The sequence below is a fragment of the Ursus americanus genome, chromosome 6 (assembly GCF_024610735.1).
Source record: "Ursus americanus isolate L20-20 chromosome 6, mUrsAme1.1.p, whole genome shotgun sequence".
NCBI lineage: Eukaryota > Metazoa > Chordata > Mammalia > Carnivora > Ursidae > Ursus > Ursus americanus.
The window spans coordinates 78,058,992-78,078,922 of NC_142132.1; the positions used below are offsets into that span (position 1 = coordinate 78,058,992).

General features: G+C 44.9%; 1 protein-coding gene across 2 annotated transcripts in view; it reads right to left on the reverse strand.

The window, feature by feature from the left end:
* LOC123795513 (neutral ceramidase) overlaps positions 1-19,729 on the reverse strand; it is a 65,504-nt gene extending 45,775 nt beyond the window's left edge. For both annotated transcript variants that reach the window (XM_087862495.1, XM_045802315.2), the window contains exons 1-6: positions 19,603-19,729; positions 16,544-16,767; positions 14,793-14,942; positions 6,903-7,079; positions 5,550-5,677; positions 4,308-4,385 (exon numbers count right to left, since the gene is read on the reverse strand). In XM_087862495.1, the coding sequence (XP_087718621.1) occupies positions 4,308-4,385; positions 5,550-5,677; positions 6,903-7,079; positions 14,793-14,942; positions 16,544-16,767; positions 19,603-19,729 (884 nt within the window). The remainder of the gene's footprint in view (positions 1-4,307; positions 4,386-5,549; positions 5,678-6,902; positions 7,080-14,792; positions 14,943-16,543; positions 16,768-19,602) is intronic.
* Between the last annotated feature and the right edge of the window lie 202 nt (positions 19,730-19,931).

Genomic DNA, 19,931 nt, shown 5'->3' on the forward strand with positions numbered 1-19,931 from the left:
ATGTAGAGAAGATTTACACACGCATACACACCCCACAACCAAGTTCTATAAGTCAACATCATTCGAATAAATTAGCTTAATGTCATAAATTGGGCTTTTCTAAGTGCGTACACCAGTTATTCAAATAGGATGAACAAATCATCCTGTTGTTTCGTAACACACATCTTGAAAGAACCCCCTCACGTGACCCCTTTCTGCGAGAACAAGAGGATTTGCAGTGCGTAAAACACAAGGCAGTTGAGCAATCATTCAGAAACCCGCTCAGACCTTCCTCACAGCTCTGGCAAAGAGGAGCCACGCAGGATGGAGCCCAACAGGGCTGATAAGATAAGAAAAAGGAGAAAAAAGTCCATGCCCTGCCTGCAAGCTGAAGACAGAGAACCTGACAGGGCAGAGGGAAGAGCAGTGAGACCAAGCCTGTGCTGGTGCATGGAGCCCGAGGAAATGAGCCTGTGCTCCCCCACTCCCCCAGCCACCACGCCCAGAGATACAGGCACCAACCAGAGCCGCCATTCAGATTATCTGGCTGCCCTTATGACTTTCCTTTTGGTGCAGACGTTTGAAACCTCTGCTTGGTTTTCTCCTTTCAGAGTTTCCTCTTGCACAAGCTATCCTATGACAACAGGATTTCTCAAGACTTAATGTCGTGTTCTCCACTGGAGGAGAGACTCCTTCTTTCAGGTGCCTTCCAGAGTCCCTCAAAGTGAATTTTGTGAATGCTATCCAGCTTCCATTTTAATTCAGAACTCAGAACGTCCCAAATGTGTCCTCCACAACTAGAGACAAATCATTTACTGTTTCTGCATGAGGTAGAACCAGGCAAAAAGACAGAAACACTTCCCTGGCATAGACAGGCCAACTGAAGCAAATGGTGCCCTCACAGCTGCAAAGAACTTAATGACTTCTGGAATAGTTTCACACATGGAATTCTATTCCATTCCTCAAGTCTCCACTCTTCCTAACCCTTCAAGAGCCTCCATCTCCCAACCCCAGCTTAAAATACTGTAATGATTTTTCCATTGCCCCTGGTATAAAGACCAAAATCTTTATTGTAGCATCTAATCTCTACTACTCACTTTAACTCACAACACCGTTCTCTGCACTCCAGGCACACAGACTTTCTATCAGCTCCTCTAATGGGCCACAGGACTTTTGCATATGCTTCGCCATCTATGTTAAATGCTCCTTCCCCCCACCACCACCACCATCCAATTTGCCAGTCAATTCTCACCCTTCCTTTGGTTTTTAGTTCCATTGATAAATCCTTAGGAAAGCTTTTCCCAAACTCCCTGACCAGGTCAAGTCCCTTTAAGATAACTATACATACCTTCCTTTCATAGCAATTAACCCAATTATAATTATACAATTATAACCCAATTATAATTATTTGTATGACTATTTGGATACCTTTTGTCTCTACCAGGAGATTATAAATTCTATAAGAGCAACAATTCCACCTATTTTTGCTCATCAGTGTATCTATAGTGCTAGCTCAGTCCATGACGTATACGCTCTACAATATTTAATAAATGAATGAGTGAATAATAACCTATGGAGAGAAGATATTATATCCACATTAGAGAAATATGGAAATTGAGTCTCCGAGAGTTTAAGGGATTTGCTCAAGGAGCACAGACGTGGGGATTTGGTTCTAAGGTATTTGATTCCTGATTTCACAGTCAGGAAATGCACCATTCCAAGGACTGGGGAGTCCTGCATGGCACATAGCAGGTATCCAGTGCAGACTTGCTGAATGAAGAAATGAAAACAAAAATGAAAGTAGGAAAAAAATCAATTGTGGACTTCAATATGATTTTCAGTGCAAAGAGAGCAGTCTTGGCCGTGACATTGGACAGGTCATATCACCTTTCTAGGCCATAGCTGAGCTTTGGACTAGATGACACCCTGCAAATCTGAGATTCGTACTCCTCCCACCTTGGGATTCTGTCTAACAGCAGGCACCTACATATGGTGGCTGAGCTACTTAGCAGCCCAGACTTGACTTCGTGCTTTGGACCATTTTTAATGCATTCAAAGAGCAATTATCACTACGCAACAAGAGGCAATCGCAGGAGCACTTACATCAAGGATAACATACGGCAGCTACAAGAACAATAGAAAGTTACTGCAGTGTGTTACGCATAGCAGATGGAGGCGAGTTGTTATAACCTTAACAGTTGACCCTGGGACTTCTAGATATGTTATATAGTCATATGCAAGGAAGCAAAGAACATCTGGCAAAAGGATAACATGTTTTAGCTTTCCGTTGGCATCGTTAAATGATTCAGAAACTAATAGAAGGGAATCATGAATAGTCTCAGTCATTCAGCCAAGAGTTAAGTATAAACGATAAGGAAAAATGGTCCTTCTTCCCTCCAACAAATGTGGAATTCTCTAACTAGTTACAGATAATATGTGTGTATCCTGACTGTCTCTGAACCGAATGTCCCACCAAAGTGACTCACAATTTGGAACTAGCTCAACTTTTCAAGTTCACCCCTTGCCCCTCCCTGACAGTCACCCATACTCTGGCCTTACGGCTCACTGTGTTTTCATGACTCCGTGAGAAAGCGCCTGGCTCCTTCAGCTGCAGTTCAAAGGTCATTTTCTCTGTGAAGCCTCCCACAATGCTCCCAAGCATCAGTGCCACCTCCTCCGAATTCCCACAGCATTTACTCGTGCCCAGGTGGTAGCACTGATGGCCACCTGACTTCTGGTGTGATCCCTTGTCTGTCTCTGTGCTGCCCTGCCCCAATCACCCCACCAGCTGGTAAGACCCTTCATGATAGGGACCATGCTTTATTCATCACAACATACCCCCAGCACACAGCCTCATGCCGGATATTCAGAAAGTCTATTGAGTGAAACACCAGGGAGGCAACTAATCGGTAGATGAATTAATCATTAATGGATGAATGACTCCTATTATGTCAACCCAAATAATAAAGTTTATTTTATCAGGGAGTTTTTAGTGACCTCACTTGAAACCCAAAGAAGTAACTCCAATACTAAGAATGTCAAGCCCTCTGATAAGCCAATAATGGTGTTCTTTGTATGTGTTACCTCATTTAATCTTGAAACAATCCTATGAGGTATTATTATTCCCAGTTTCAAATGGAATAGTTGAGGAGTAAGTAGGTAAGTTACTTTCCCTAGGCTTCAGGGTTAGTAAGTGGCAGGCTAGGATTTGAACTCGAGTCCTAAAACCTACACCTGACACCAGAACCCCTCACCACCAGGCTGTCCTTCATCTATTGTCGGGCCAGTCCTGGTCATAGTCTTTCATGTTTTCATTCACCTCTTATTACTTATAATTAACTGTGAATTTGACTTCCATAGAAACTTTCACATGAGGATTTCATGACTCTATCTGATAGACTCTATCTGCCTTTAATAACACTTACTATCAACATTTTGAGGACTCACCTTATCCCTCAATTTTAAAGTAAGAACATTGAGACATAGAGCAGTTAAGTAATTTGGCCAAAGTCACGTAGCTCGTCACGATGACAACCCAGAGTGAACCCCAGCCACTCAACTGCAGTGCCTGTGCGCCATCTTGCACTTCCGTCGGGCATCCTGCATCCCTTGGAAGTCCACACACCAAGGCGTCTGGCACTGTTACCCATCCAGACAATTCCTGAGTCTGTCCAATTGCAGGGACCAAATTCACACATGAATGCAAATGCCTTCTTTTTGAAGAAAACAAAATCTACATTTTCTTACATACAAAATGGAACTCAAATCCATGCCACGCTGTAGTTTTGCCTCATCTGTTTCCTAGACATGGCCTCGATTCTGCTCCCATCACTCATTAGCAATGCCCTACGTTGGACTTAACTTCATTCTTGTAGGAAAACACAGGTAAATCATCTCGAACCCATTATCACTTGCCCAGTTGGTCAGAGCGTTTCTCATTTTACTGAGAGCGAGTGGTCCGCCGTCATCGAAGTTCCATATATGACGTCTTGCTAGAGTAATAAGCACTGGGACTGACTGAATCCTTACATCATATGCCAGATGCTATGCTACATACCTTCACCCAGATCCCTCATTTACCTCATCCTTTAATTGGCCCTATTTTCCAAGTGAGGAACTGAGCCCTGGGAGGCTGAGAACCTTGTCCCAGGGTCCATGGCTGAACCCCAGATGGACCTGATTCCCAAGTCTGGACTCTGAACCACTCCACAGATTCTCAACGTCTGCTGCCACTATTCTAGTCTCTTCCTCCCATCACCCCCTCTTCAGGACTCAGGAAAGTTATCCAGACAGAATGGAAAACAACAACAAAAAAGTAAACAGCGTACCTGATAAGGCCCAGTTCAGCTCCGTTCAAATCTTCCATTCTTAGGACGACCATTTCTTTGTCAGTATTTGAAGAATACCTAGTCAGCAAAACAAAGAAACTCCGTCACTTCGACGTCAGAGCCTGGCCCTCCTGTACGACCAGCAGTAGGAGCTACACAAAACCAAAACACCTTTCCGTAAGCGAGGCGTCCTGACTTGCTGTATTGTCCTACAAACCACATCCACGACCCCATTCCTCAGCTAAAGAAATGGTTTGCAAGCGCTATCAGAGTCCGAGGCATCAGGCCAGCCGACTGGACGTGAAACATACATCTCTATGTCATAGACATGATCTTCCAGAACGTATTGGTATTTCTTACCAGAAAGACTGGCCTTTGAAATTTCTACTCATATTAAATTTTAATGGAATCTCTTAAAAATAGCAAGGAATATGCAAAATCAAAAGCATTCATGACCTGCAGCATAAAGTGGCTTTTTCAACTCCTTTCAAGGGAAATCAGATTATGTTTTCTAAAAATCAATTCCTTTGAAATCTACTGAAAAACACACAGACAAATGTAAAATGTCAAGCGGTCAAATTGAAACTGAGGTATTCTTTTACTATGCCATAGTAGTCACGTGCTTCTCTTCTGTTGCAAACCTGGTTCAGCACTTAAAAAAATTAAAAAAAAAAAAGACAAAGAACTATGTCTCTTAGTCGTTCCGTTCAATTACTCTAGTTTTATTTCTTGCTCTTTATTCCAGTTTCTTTATCCTTTTATGTCCTTTCTCTTGCCAGATTCTCCTGGACGGAGGTGATTTCTTCTGAATGACATAATAAAAAGAGCTGTTCATTAATTTAACAAACACATGCCGTGCACATTTTTATCTCCACTTTGCAGAAGAGGCTGAGAGCCAATAAATTACAAATAAGCAAATCACCAAAGTCACACGACTAGGAAGCGATCAAGCAAAGATGAGACCAGAGTCGTGCCCATTTCCAAAGCCAGGAGTCCTTCCTCCATTGTCGCTGACTCCCCACAGCCAGCAAAGCGGCCAGACTTGTGCGTGGGTTGGTGTGTGCCCCCACACTCACTTTGTACTTCTGCCACTCGTAACCTCTAAGCACGTTTTAAATTTATCTTAGCTTTACTACTCCCTCAGGATCCCTCCACGTTCCTCCGGGAACAATTGTGTTCTTAGATTCTGTCACCGAGACGGCTAAAGGAAACACATGATCTGATCCCAATAAACCCCCTCACCTGGCTCGCTCGGACTCAGGATTCTGAAGGTAAGAAGAGGGACTTCGGTTGATCTGGGCACCTTCCACAATGCCTTTGTTGAAGAAGATTTTGCCTGGTTTCATAGTTTTGTGCGCCATCTCGATGCTCTGTGGGTTAAAGAGAGAGTGAGAGCAAGTTGGGAATTAAGAAATCCTGGTGGGATACGGACTTAGTCAATATAAACAGAGGGGCGCTGTGGACAGTTTCCTTTGTCTCCAAGCTGCTCCTTCTAGGGAGGGTCACTCTGGGGGTGCGCAGACGGCTTTGGGGCTAAGACAGAATTGCCATGAACTGGGAAGCTTGCAACAATGGGCACCTGAGTGTCCCGGGGCTGCTGGGTCAGACACCGTTCTCGGGCTCAGGTGACCAAACTGGGAGTGACTCCCCCAACACCGGACCAGGATTTGTACTCACTCCATCCCCCCACACACCGAGGCAAAGTTTTTCAAACTTTCTGACTCAAAACCAAAGTAAGCAAAAATTTTTCATCACAACTTAATACGCATCGACGCCTGTGTCCTGAAACAAAAGTCCACAAGACAAACTACACCCTTACTATGTGTTTGGCACCATGATTTTCTCCGATCTGTTTTTAGTTCTGTTTTTCCAATGCGTATTGCAACCCATGAAATTGATTTCACGCAGCCAGCCATGACGTGCCAGGCAGAGGCTGGAAAACATTGTTGCAAGGATGTGTCTGCCTTTGCGGACTAGGTGGTGGGGCTTGGGGAGTGGCTTCATGAGAAAAAGTAGAGAGAGACTACATCTTGAAGGCAGAGGCATGGGGAGAACATTAGACAGGATCCTGTAGGAGGAAATAGTAAGCTGAGAGACAGGGAGAGAGGAATAAGAGGAACCCAAGCCAGGAATGGGAGGGGGGCTCAGAGGTTCTGGAAGGAGCTCTGTGCTGGCTGCAGCTACCACTGAGGACATGAGCAGTGAGGGTGCGTGTAGAAACAGGATCCCCTGCCATGCTGTTTGGGAAATAGGTGGCAAGATTGCAATTATTTGTAATTACTTTAGGTTCCTTGATGGGTTGCTTTTCGTGTGACTTAACGCAGAGAACAGACCACGTGGGGGCCCTCTCGGTTATAATGGTTATAACTTTATGTCCCTTTAGACAACTGCATGAGGCTTCCTGCAGAGAACTGTCCTCTCTCAGGACAGTGCCTCGGAGACCAGAAGCTGCATGGGAGTCAGAAACGGAGGCGAGGTTGGAGCGAAGATGCTCAGACCAAGACCCTCGAAGGACTGTCTCCATGTCACAGCAAACCACTCCTCAACACTTGTAGGCGAGGCAAAAAACAGCTCCCTCTGGGGCTCTGTGCCTACCTTCACGATGCCAGTGACCATGTATTCGAAAGTTCGATTGCTAAAGCCTTCACTGGCAATGACAAATACGGTATACTGGAAAAACCCCGCTGGCCCTGAGTGAGTGTGCGTGCCACTCAGGATGACATTGTCTCTTCTGTACAGGGAGCCGTATTTACTCTGCAGTCTGTTCAGGACCTTCAGGAGAAAAGGAAAAAAAAATTAGAGCTAAGAAGAGGGATAACATAGCAACTCGCTATGGAAAAGGCTCGGGTGAGGCTAATCGCAGATCCGCATCAATGACATCCCTGTCAAGTGGCCCCTCACCCTACGCTTGAGTGTGTCCTCGTAGTAACAACATCAACACCAACAGTCCCCGCCACGGCTGGTGTTTCATGGAGCCTCATTATTTGCGAGCACAGGGTTAAGTATTACATGCATGATGTTATTTTAAAATCTTTAGAACAACCCAAGAGGTAGGTATTTTTAGTCTTCTAGCTGAGAACACTGAAGCACACAGGAGATGAATAATGTGCCCGCTGATGGAATAAATAGAAGAGCCACAACCAAGATCCGCGTCTCTATAGAATGAGTACGCTTTCCTATTCATTATTCCACACAGGGTATTAGCGCCCAGGCGCTGGTCTAAGCACTGGGAATGTGTGAGTTTCCCACGTTGACGAAGCTTTTATTCCTAATGGGGGAGAAATGAGCAAACAAGTAAGTCTGTAATATTGTATTGTATCATGCAGTGGTGAATGCTATGAAGAAAAAGATATCTGGGTAGGGAAAAAGAGAGTGATGGGTGTCAGTGAGGAAAAAAAATGTTACCTTTCACCAGAGGCTTAAAATGAAGAGTGCAACCTGGTCAAGCAATACACGGGAAAAGCATCCCAGGGGCAGTGAACAGAGCATGTAAAGGCCTCTTTACTGCCTCCCGGTCCAAAATGAAGAACTTGACATTCCCTGACACATAGCGTCACACTTGCTGGCCTGGCGGAAGCCAGCCGTTGTGACCTAAGGACACCCCAGCAGCCCTGTGGGGACCCCCGTTTGGAAAGGAGCCCTCTTGTCAGCACCAACCTGCCAGCCCTGTGGGTGAGCCACCTCAGACACAGTAGACCCTTCACCTCAGGCAAGCCTTCGAACACCCGCAGCCCTAGCCGCACGTGAGTCCAACCTCACGACACAGAAGGGAGGGGGTGTGACTGCTGTTCTCGCCTACGTCGGGATCACCCAGCCCGGCCTCCCTGGGATTCCCGAGCCACAGAAAGGACAGGCCAAGTGTGGCCGTAAGGCCCTGAGTTTTCCAGATGACTTGTGGAGTGAGAGGGAATGCACACAGAGAGACTCGGGGCATGCTCACTGCACTCGTCAGTCCATGAACATCGAAATACGTGATATGTGTGCTTGTGGGGCACAGACACATCGAGAAAACAACAGAGAGAAATCCCTGATGGTGCTGAGCACCTGTTTCTGATTCTGCTTTAATGAGCTTTAATCTGAAATTTGGTATTATTTTGGCTTCCTTGGGAAAGATGTTTTGACATTTTTTATACCAAAAATCATTAAGATGATCTCACGGGGCGCCTGGGTGGCTCAGTCAGTTCTTGATTTCGGCTCAGGTCCTGATCTCAGGGTCGTAGGATTGAGCCCTGTGTCTGGCTCCCTGCTCAGCGGGGGGGCCTGCTTGAAGATTCTCTCCCTCTGCCCCTCCCCCTGCTTGTGCGCTGTCTCTCAAATAAATAAATCTTTTTTAAAAAGTGGGTGTTATATGCAACTAATGAATCATTGAACACTTCATCAAAAAAGAATGATGGGCTCTATGCTGGCTAATTGAACATAATAATTTTAAAAATTAATTACTTTAGGGGCGCCTGGGTGGCACAGCGGTTAAGCGTCTGCCTTCAGCTCAGGGCGTGATCCCGGCGTTATGGGATCGAGCCTCACATCAGGCTCCTCTGCTATGAGCCTGCTTCTTCCTCTCCCACTCCCCCTGCTTGTGTTCCCTCTCTCGCTGGCTGTCTCCATCTCTGTCAAATAAATAAATAAAATCTTTAAAAAATAAAATAAAATAAAATAAAAATTAATTAATTACTTTAAAAAAAGTGCCAAACCTAAAGCAAGTTTCCTCGATGTAGGACACTACCTCCTAATACTGGGCACAAGGATGAAAGCTCAATTATGGCAGGGATGGCGAATACTGCTTACTCGTGTACCCAGTCCTATGTGTTGGTAGTTGCTCTCAGATGCAGTGTGTTGAGAAGGACTTAACAAAAAAAAGAGGGCCTTTTTAAATTAGCACCTCTGTCTACCTCGGGTCTGGCACAGGCAGCGGCGTGCTGATAAACTGGCATTCAGATGGAAACGAAAGCCCTCGTTTGCATGGTTTGCCAGTTTCTGAGGTGTAAATATTCCCACCACAGTCAATTTCAAGAATCTAACCCGAGCTCACAAAGTTCCTGAACATTTAACAATCAGCCCTCAGGAGCCAGTCCAAGCCAGTTCCAACACACCCCTGGTCCATACGGGAGCAGCAGGAACTTCTGGGCTGTATACCCAGTGCACGTACATACATCCCTTCAACTTCTATTTTAGGTGAAGAGCTACACCACCCTCGTCTACTCATGTAGCCATTGAACGAGGAAGACCTAACAAACCATCTTGCCTCGTTAGCCAATCCATGCCGCAAACACCGATTGCTAGGTTACCATGTCCACTATGCAATCCTGTGATGCCAGGCTAATGTGGAAAGGAAATAGGACGTGACCAGACTAACACTCTCTGACCAAGTAGCCCACATTCTCCGTCCCAAGAAGTTTCCATGTTGCTTCTGTGTGACCCAACTCCAGCCCACATGCTTCATCACTCTTATACCTTCTTCCACACAGTGATGGCGACCCACACGAGGAAGAAGCATCTGTAAGGAGCAGGTGGAATGATTACTGAAGGGACGCCACAAAACTCAACTAAAAGCTGCTGCCAAAAGCTAATGTTCTCACAGTTCCGTCACCAAGACAAGAAGGTTGTGGAAAAAAATAATTTTCTGGTCAACTGTAAAGGTCCCCCTGGCCCTACCCCCATTTTTATTCCCAGAGAACTATGTTAGGATTTTAGAAGTCAGGGTACTTCTTCAGGTTTACTCAAGAACCAAGCCCTTAAATAGATAGGAATTATGGATCTCAAATTTTAAAAGAAAAAGGCTACAAACAGGTCACAGGCATTGCATCCTAAACTATACTCTCCAATACAAAGTCCGACACATGGGACTTCAAGAAGGAAAGAGAAACTCAATCCTCTAAAGACAATGCCTACAAGTAACCATTATAATTAGCATGTTCCCTACGTCATGAGAGGAGGGTGTTTGAAGAGAATGAAGAAGTTGCCCGAATGTCTACAGCTCACCCCTCTGTGTTCAGTTTCCTATTACTGATGCGCCTGAGAACCTGCCATGGAAAGAGCTGGAAAGCCACTCTGTTCTCCTGTCCTGCCTCACTGCTCAGAGATCTTCCCAAACTTTCATTCCATGCTGGAAAGTTCATCAATCCTGAAAGTGAGACTGAGAAGCTGCCTAAAACCAGGTGTTCTAGGGAAGCATAAGAGCCCCTGTTTAGCTACGTTTATTTTTCACACCTTCCCTTGGGTTCACCTGGGGTAGGGAAGTGGGTTCATTTAAAGGTCTTCCCACTGCATCTCAGATTGTATAGGGAAGTAAAAACAGGAAGAATTGGGAAAAATGGTGAACTGTTGACTTCAAGGTCTCTACAACCCAACACATGGATCCTCTCTCTGCTCCACACTCCATCCCCAAAGTTCACCTTTGACTCTCCCATTTCTTCTCATGACCCCACCATTTCCCCTGTCAGAAGCACGGCCGGTGCTCTGGGAAAGCAGTAAGCGTCGTGGTAGTGCGTGTGGGTGCTGGCACCGAGATGCCTCCGTGCGCACCCAGCCCAGACACTTCCTAGCTGGCTAGCCATGCACAAGTTACTCGATCCCCTGCAACTGGCTTCCCAATATGTCAAATGACATCATAATAGCACCTCCCTCATTCAGTTGTTTGGAGGATTAAATTCATTAATACATAGAAGCAATCAGTGCGTGACTCACCATGGGAAATATGCAAGTGCTAGCCTTTATTTCTATTCATTCCCAAATCTCATTATCATTTAATGTGACCTTCTACCACCATGTAGTCTCGCTGCCACCCCATTGATTTAAGACCTTTGTGCCAGCCTCTCGTGGCATAGGAGAAATTTCCAAGCAAAGTTGAAATCCTTCCTGCCACCTTAGTTTCCCTTTCTAGTTCGTTCAGCCTACCAACGCATCGTAAAACTCCCATGTATTAAATCTCTTCTGCTTGAAATACCAAGTGTGATGACCGTTTTCCCAACTGGACCCTTACCAGTAGAGCCTTGACATTAATTTAACGAAGCTGCCAATTTGTGTCCTCACCTCCAGCCTCAGTCTTGCATCAAACATCACTGATTAATCATCCTAAAGCAAAATTGGGTTTGCATTACTCCTCCACTCAAAAGTTTTCAAAGAATCCCCATCACTTACAGAAGTAAAAATCAACTGGCATCCCAGGCCCTCTACAATTATGGCCAACATACCTTCCAGGTGTATTCCCAATTACATGCCCAGATGTGTCCTAATAGCACGAATTCCTGTCCCTTCAAAGGACAGTCTACATTCCTCCCTTGTGTCTCCCTGTGGTCATGCTGTCTCCTCCATTTGATGGCTCTCTCTCCCCATGTTAGCCACCGAAAATTCTTCCCATTCAGATAAAGAGGATGTGGTAGATAGATAGATAGATAGATAGATAGATAGATAGATACTGGAATATTACTCAGATTTTTTATATGTGTGTGTGTGTGTGTGTGTGTGTGTGTGTGTGTGTGTGCTGGAATATTACTCAGCCATAAGAAAGAATGCAGTCTTGCCATCTGCAACAACATGGTTGGATCTAGAGATTATAATGCTCCGTGAAATAGGTCAGTTGGAGAAAGACAAATACAATATGATCTCACTCATAGGTGGAATATAAGAAACAAAACAAATGAACACAGAGAAGAAAAGAGACAAACCAAAAAAACAGACTCTTAACTATAGAGAGCAAACAGAGGGTTACCAGAGGGGGAGGGGTGAACTAGGTGAAGGGAGGAAGAGCACACTCGTCACGACGAGCCCTAAGTCACGTATACAATTGTTGGAATCGGTATACTTTACTCCTGAAGCTAGTATAACTATACTGTTAACTATGCAGAAATTAAAGTAAAATTTTGCCCATGCAAATATCACATCCACTATGAAATTATTCCCTACTTTCCAGTTCCCTTGTGGTAATTTTAAAACACTGTGCGCCTGCAAGTTCCTTGCTAGCCCTCCTTTTCAGAGGGGACTCTTTGCTTTCCCATCCCTGGGTGTGAACTGGACTTGGTGACTTGCTTCCAGTGGATGGAATAGGCTAGAAGTGCAACTTCTGAGCCGGGTTAGGAGAGGCACTGTGGCTTCTTCGCTGCTCTTTCTCTCGAGTTGCTCGCTCTGGGGAAAGCAGCAGCTCTGGGCCATGAGGATATGGAAAGCGGGGAATGGAGGCCTTCTGCCAGAAGCCACACGAGTGAATCATCTTGGAAGTGGATTAATCAAGCCTTCCAATGACTGCAGCCTTTGCCAACACCTTGATTTCAAGATACCCTAAGCTGGAACCACCCAGCTAAGCCAGTCCTGATTTCCTGACCAACAGAATGTGAGATGATGTTTACTGTTTTAAGCCCCTGTATTCTGGGGCTACTTGTTACTCAGTCATAGATAACTAACTCACCACCATACTTTAGTGAATTATAGTTACTGTGTTTTTCTATTACAGCCCTTCCTCCTCTCCCCAACTGGGTAGTGAGTTCATAGGGAATGTGGATTATGACTCACTTGGTTATGTGCCCCCTGAAGTGACCAGCAAAATGACCAGGTGATCAATGCATTTTTCCCTCCAAGATAATAGAATAATGTCACTTTTAAGAATGTGGGCTCTGGTATCAGGCATACATGTGTTTAGGAACCAGCTCTACCATTTGCTAACTGTGTGAATTTGGGAAAATTCCTTGCCTTCTCTGCGACTCTGTTACCTTATACATAAAGTGGGGAGAACAACAAACCCACCTCATAGTTTTGTTGTAAGTGTAGGAGTGGGGAGAACATGTAATCCCCTGCTCCCTGGGGGCCCAGAGATGGGGGAGGCTTCCATTCTCCTCTTGGGGAGCGACACTGGAGAAACACTTCAAGGCCCCCTTGTCATCCCTGTCACTGGCCACTTCACACAGCAAGAGAAACAGTGTTTAATAGAGGCTAATATAACGTGACACTGAATAGTGGACATTTAATGGTCACTGTCCTGAGTGCTCCAGACTCTCTTCTTCCTCACCTTCATGAATATGCGAGCAGATCTTAAAAGAGCACATTCTCTTTCTGTGACCTGATCCCATGCAGGAAATACAACTACTGGGTATCTACCCCAAAGATACAGACGTAGTGAAGAGAAGGGCCATATGCACCCCACTGTTCATAGCAGCATTGTCCACAATAGCTAAATTGTGGAAGGAGCCGAGATGCCCTTTAACAGATGACTGGGTTAAGAAGATGTGGTCCATATATACAATGGAATATTACTCAGCCATCAAAAAGGACGATTTCTCAACATTTGCTGCAACATGGATGGCACTGGAGGAGATAATGCTAAGTGAAATAAGTCAAGCAGAGAAAGACAACTATCATATGATTTCTCTCATCTATGGAACATAAGAACTAGGAAGATCAGTAGGGGAAGAAAGGGATAAAGAAAGGGGGGGTAATCAGAAGGGGGAATGAACCATGAGAGACTATGGACTCTGAGAAACAAACTGAGGGCTTCAGAGGGAAGGGGGATGGGGGAATGGGATAGGCTGGTGATGGGTAGTAAGGAGGGCACGTATAGCATGGTGCAGTGGGTGTTATACACAACTAATGAATCATTGAACTTTACATCAAAAACCAAGGATGTACTGTATGGTGACTAACATAATATAATAAAAATATATGATTATAAAAAAATAAATAAATAAAACTTGATGTTAATAAAAATTTAACATCTGTTAAAAAAAAAAGAAAAGAAAAAAAGAAAATACAACTGGGTCAATGCCAAGAAACTGGCTTAGAAAGACATAGCTGGAAGGCCATGCCCATCACCCTACTTCTCCCTTTCCCTCTGTGCATCTTACTGCTGCCTTCCCAGGGCCCATGGGCACCCTTCTGCTAAACTCAACCTTCCCCCACAGAGGGGGTAACATGGTCTCAATCAGGAGAAAATCACAGAAGAGCCTTCCATAGCCTACAATAGAGCTCAAAGAGTAAGAAAGCTAACATTGTATTCTTTTTAAACTTTATTATGCAAATTTTCAAACATGTACAAAAATAATCAGAATAGCATAATGAGACCCCCATCTCCCTCTCACCCAACTTCAGCCATTTATGGGCAACATCATTTCAATGTTGTGTTTTACTTCTCCTCTGGCTCCTTGCATCTCAATGGTCTAAAAACTTGAGGGAAGGATTAGTGAGTAATTGGAGCTCTCAGACTTCTAACAAGGAGGATTAAATAAGAGAATGGATGTGAAGGTTTCCTCGAACATAATAAGCTTGCAAAACACATTAACATTAACAGTGGCAATGAATCATCAGCAGAATTGAAAACGAGTTTGACCAAGATGACTGAGAGTGGAATCGTTTGCTGGATGATTGTCTGTAGGCTTGTCAAGAGCTTATAATGTGGAGGGCAGTAGAAAGTCACTGGATGAGAAGCCAGGAGGGCTTAGTTACTGGCACATTCACTCCCAGACCTTTTCTTTTAAATCATGTCATTTCATTGCCACTTACCTCCAGCCTGAGTCGTTGGGATACCATGCCTATGTCGACACTGACAAACACCACTCGATTTGACCCATCAGGCTCCGCCATGACGAAAGCGCGACTGTACAGCCTGGTGAGGATGCCCCGTGCGTTTTGGCCAGTCTTACTGTAGCCCATCTAGAGAGGAAGAGAGAGAGTCAGAGGCTCTCTGCCTCAGTCCCCTGCCACCAGAACGAGATGCAACTGCACAAGAAGAGACCACTTAGGAAAGGCGAAGTAAAACACAATCTGTGGCCTTGCGTGAGATAATAATATGTGTTTTCTTTTTTTTTTTAAAGATTTTATTTACTTATTTGACAGAGAGAGAGACAGCCAGCCAGAGAGGGAACACAGACAGGGGGAGTGGGAGAGGAAGAAGCAGACTTCCAGAGGAGGAGCCTGATGTGGGACTCAATCCCAGGACTCTGGGATCACGCCCTGAGCCGAAGGCAGACGCTTAATGACTGAGCCACCCAGGTGCCCCGATAATATGTGTTTTCGAGAATAAAGCCAACATCATAAAGGAGACTTTACTCTTCTGTGTGGAAAAATGCAAAGGCAGAGTAGCCATCAGTTTGGCAGAAGTCATTCACAGGCCTATGGGCAAGGAAGGGGTTGGCTTCACGCTGGAATTCCGTTACCATGTCAGAGACCTTCCAGGGTTTTCTGTTCTTTTCTCCTGCCTGAGGTGATACAGAAGGAAGTAGTTCCCCTACCATCACCCCACATTCCCAGAATGTCCTAAAGACTGAAGGTCCCTCCCTTCAGGTGTTTGGTGTGTGATGCTCTTTCTTTTTCTGAAGAAAATGGTTTCTTTGTGATTAAATAGTCTCTACTCAAGGTACTTCATGCTGGTTTTTACCTTGTTGACCATCCCTCAGTTGTCAGACCAAATGTACCTATCACAAACACTCCTTCTCACCGTGACATAAGACCCACCCATGAAGTCTTCAGAATGCTCCCTCTACTGCTTGCTTGACCCCTCATAGGAGTGTTCACTTAGGGTTCACATTCCAGAGTTGCTTCTCGGAACAGACAGTAGGGAATAACTCCTAGAATCTAAAGATTATTTGGTAGGAAGGAGAAAATCTCATCAAACCACCTCATGTTCTAGCTTCCTAGAAAAGGGTTGATATGAATGAATACATCCACCATCACAACCAAGAAGTTGCATGTCACCAGCCAATAGGCCACCCGGACCCACAGAAGCCCTTTCCTTGGCTTACACAGTGTTGGCCCACACTAGGTGTCCAGTTTTAACTAGAGTTGCCTATATTTTCCAACTGAGAGATTTAGATCTTCAGGTCTCTGATCCAGAGATTTTCTAGCTTCTCTTGAAAAAATTTAAGATGGGGCAGCCCTGCATGGCAACAATTGTTAAAGCCATGCACCTTCTTGTTGTACCCCCCTCCACTTCCCACTGCCCCCCAAACTGAGGATTCACTAGTTGCTTATCTGCTTACACTGGCCTGCTTTCATCATTCATGGTACCCTGCGGTATGTGAGTTTGCCAGCCTTGCCACTTCCATTCATAAAAAATGGCCAATTGACTTTACAAAGGAGTTGCAGTTGAACACATGGTCCCTCTTTATGGTACAATATTCTTAGTGTTAAACAGCAGGGAAGTCAATGAAAAAGTGAGAAGATGATGCTGTTGCTGATGACGTAATAATCAGGAATAAGTGTAGGATGCAAGTAATAACATTTCGTTCTCCTTGAGGAACCCATGATTTACCTACCAAGTTGATATCTGCTACTTGTCCTGTGCAGTCAGCTCGCCCAACACCAATATGGTAGCCACTAAAGTTCTGGAAGAGAGGAGGCTCTGGGGTGCTCATCACAGGAGGTGCCTGGGTGGTTGTAGAGCCATTGGTGACTGTCGAGCCTTGAGTGGTTGTGGAGCCCAAGGTGGCCAGGGAGGTCTGGGTGGCCGGGGAGCTCTGGGTATCTGAGAAACCTGAATCTAAAAGCAGAATAAAATATTTAAGAAACGCCATTTCAGTCCACTTATTTGTTGGCATCAGTTAGAACACATAGGTTCAGTTTCCTAGGGGAAAATCTTTATATATTCTCATATTTAAACTATATGGTAGAAGGGAGCCTGGGTGGCTCAGTTGGTTAAGCGTCTGCCTTTGGCTCAGGTCATGATCCCAGGGTCCTGAGATGAGGTCCCATGTCGGGCTTCCTGCTCAGTAGGGAGTCTGCTTCTCCCTCTCTGTCTGCCCCTAACACCACCCCACTTATGCTCTCTCTCAAATAAATAAATACAATCTTTAAAAAAATAAATAAAATAAAATAATAAAATAAAATAAAATAAATGGTAAGAAACATCTCAGGAACTTGTTGTATATAATAATCCTAAGGAGGATCTTTCTCTTGAACTGGAAATACTTCTGCCTAACAATCAAGGCCTGCATTAAATGTCCTTCAACTTCTCATCACAAGCCCTTCCTTGTTGAACTCATGGTCCTGCACTCACTCCCCCTGCTTGTCTCCTCTAGGCAAACAAACCAGGTGCCAGGTTCCTGGCACACAGCCTACTAAATCTAGCCTCCAGGGATTTGTCTCCACCCTTGTCTGGGGATGCCACCCCTACTGTCTCTATGCTGCCCCCTCTTCCCCAACTTTCTCAAGCCTTTTATTCAGAATACCAACTAGATCACTGTAGGCTCAACATAGTTCCACCTTATTTTACTCATTTCACCCTCTACATATGTGCGTGTACACACACATCCTATGTGAACATCACACACACACACACACACACACACACACACAAAGTATCAGAGGAGGCAGAATGGCATAGGAGACTACACGAGCAGGTACCAGAACCAAAGAGCCTGGGTTTGAAAACTGACTCTACCACATACTAGCTGAACAAATCACTTACCCTGTTCTACCCCGATTATTCTCATCTATACAATAGAGGTAACAATACTCTGCTCCCTGGGGTTGTTTTGAACAATAAATATGTTAATACATATTAAAAATTTAGACTGATTACCAGCATATAGCTTTGGTACTATTTATATATTGAGATATCTTATTTGTTTGTTTGTGTCCACCCCAGACAACAGCTGGGGTGGCCAAGGCAACAGATGTCATTGTCCCAGGCATTGGTGCTCAGAAAGTACTCAGTCAAGAGATTGGCTGGTGACTCCCTGGGATCCTAGAATTGGGGGGCCCAAGAAAAGCTAGAGATCACCTAGTCTGATCTTGTCAGTTTTACATATAGGAAAACTGAAGCCCAGGGAAGTGATGTAACTGTGATTTCAGGGAGGACACAAGATGAATCCGGTGAACAGTCCAGCTCCTCTGACTCAGAATCTGATGCTCTTTCATCCATAATTGACACGTAGTTAGAATCCATATTTTCTCAACTGCAAGCCTCCATTTTCTATAAGACATCAATTATTGCAAGGAAGGAGGCAAGCGCTTCTGCCTTATTGATACCAGCGTAGGAATGCGGTGCCAACCAAAGCCAAACCAGGTCCGATGGTGAAGAGTGATGTCTTTAGGACCTCAGAGTCTCAGGTTCTACATCTGGAAAATGGTACTAAGACCAGCACCTACCTTTATAGAAGTTGTATGAGAATTAAGTGGGAAAAGTATGTAGATTCTTGACCATAGCGCTCAACAAACAGCCACTCCTATGATGAGAATAGTTACCATAACTGTTGATCACCTCCCTGAGTCTCAGCCTCTGAACTTTAAGAGCTAAAACTAAGGAAGTCCTATGGATCTTTTTCTTTCTAGCAGTCCATGCCCGTGCTCTACGCACTGCTGGCACAGAGGATCTCTGTCCCTCTGCAGGGAGTTCAAAGTGCACGGTCATGGTAGAGAATATACTGGAAAGAAGAGGCCACAAAGAGAAAACTGAGGTGAAAAAATTGGGCTCCTTCTCTATTTGACATAAAGCCAGCCCTCCCTTTACTTCGGTCAAAGCATTCAACCCCCACCTGTCTTCTCTACTTGTTTACCAGTATATGACCCACCACCAAAGTAGGGCTCCATCAGAGACCCAGGGGCCCAATATTACCTATAATGTAGCGTCTATCATTTTCCAAAACTAAATTAATTCCCAACATTAAAAAAAATTATCAGAAGATGCCTGAATCATCCATTCCAGGTTCTCTTGAAAACCCTGGAGATCTGAGTCCATATGACACCATGACAACTACCAGCTGGCACCCAGGAGGGACTGCGGACCTTGGCCCCCACCCCAGTCCACCTCCCCAGTCCACCTCCCCACTCCACTTCATTTACAGAACTTCAGTGGCTGTCCTAAGAATTGAGTTCAATGTCCCTTCTCTAAAGCTTTCCACAGACTAATTGATATTCGGTGGGTCTTTCATTCTCCTTTTGTCCCCAAGAGAAGATGATGCCTGAGAAAAGGCAAAGAGAAAGAGAAGAGGCTTGGGGCAAATGCTCACATAACTGGGCCTTGAAGAATTCTGTATAAGTATCGCACGCTAACCGATTGCACCACTGGAGCTCCCTTGAAGAATTCTGAACTGGGCTTAGGTGAGTGGAAAAGTGAGAGATGAATAAGCACATGTCAGAATGCCTGTCAACTGGCTATTTGTGAGCAAAGGTAAGCTTGATAAAAATTGCTATCGATGCAGAAAGGGCAATTAATGTAAAGGTTAGATGGCCATCCCACGTTGCTTAAGTACACATTGAACTGCCCTGTTATCGGCATTATCAGTAGACATTGTTCATTGCCTTGCCATCCCCAGTAATCAAGGAATTTCCCACAGGCTAGGAACAGCATCCAAGAGAGCCCATGACAACTTGCCTTTGTGATTTTCAATGGTCCCACTGGTGATAAACAGGAGGCTGAGAAGGGCTACCGTGACAGCGGTCATCATCACGAGGAGGAAAATCAGGAACGTCTCTAACGTGGAGAAGGTGCGTTTGGCCATCTCTCCTGAGGAAAAGCAGAAATGGAAGAGGCAGAAAAGACAGAATCACAAATTTAAAACGCATATGCTTTGAGCTGCCCAAACCTTAGATGTCTTAGGTCTTCCATACGAATAGACTATACCAGGGATGGCAAGTACAGAGCCTACCTGCCACTACTTCCATATCCCAAGCCATGGCAGATGAGACCAATCAATTACAGCA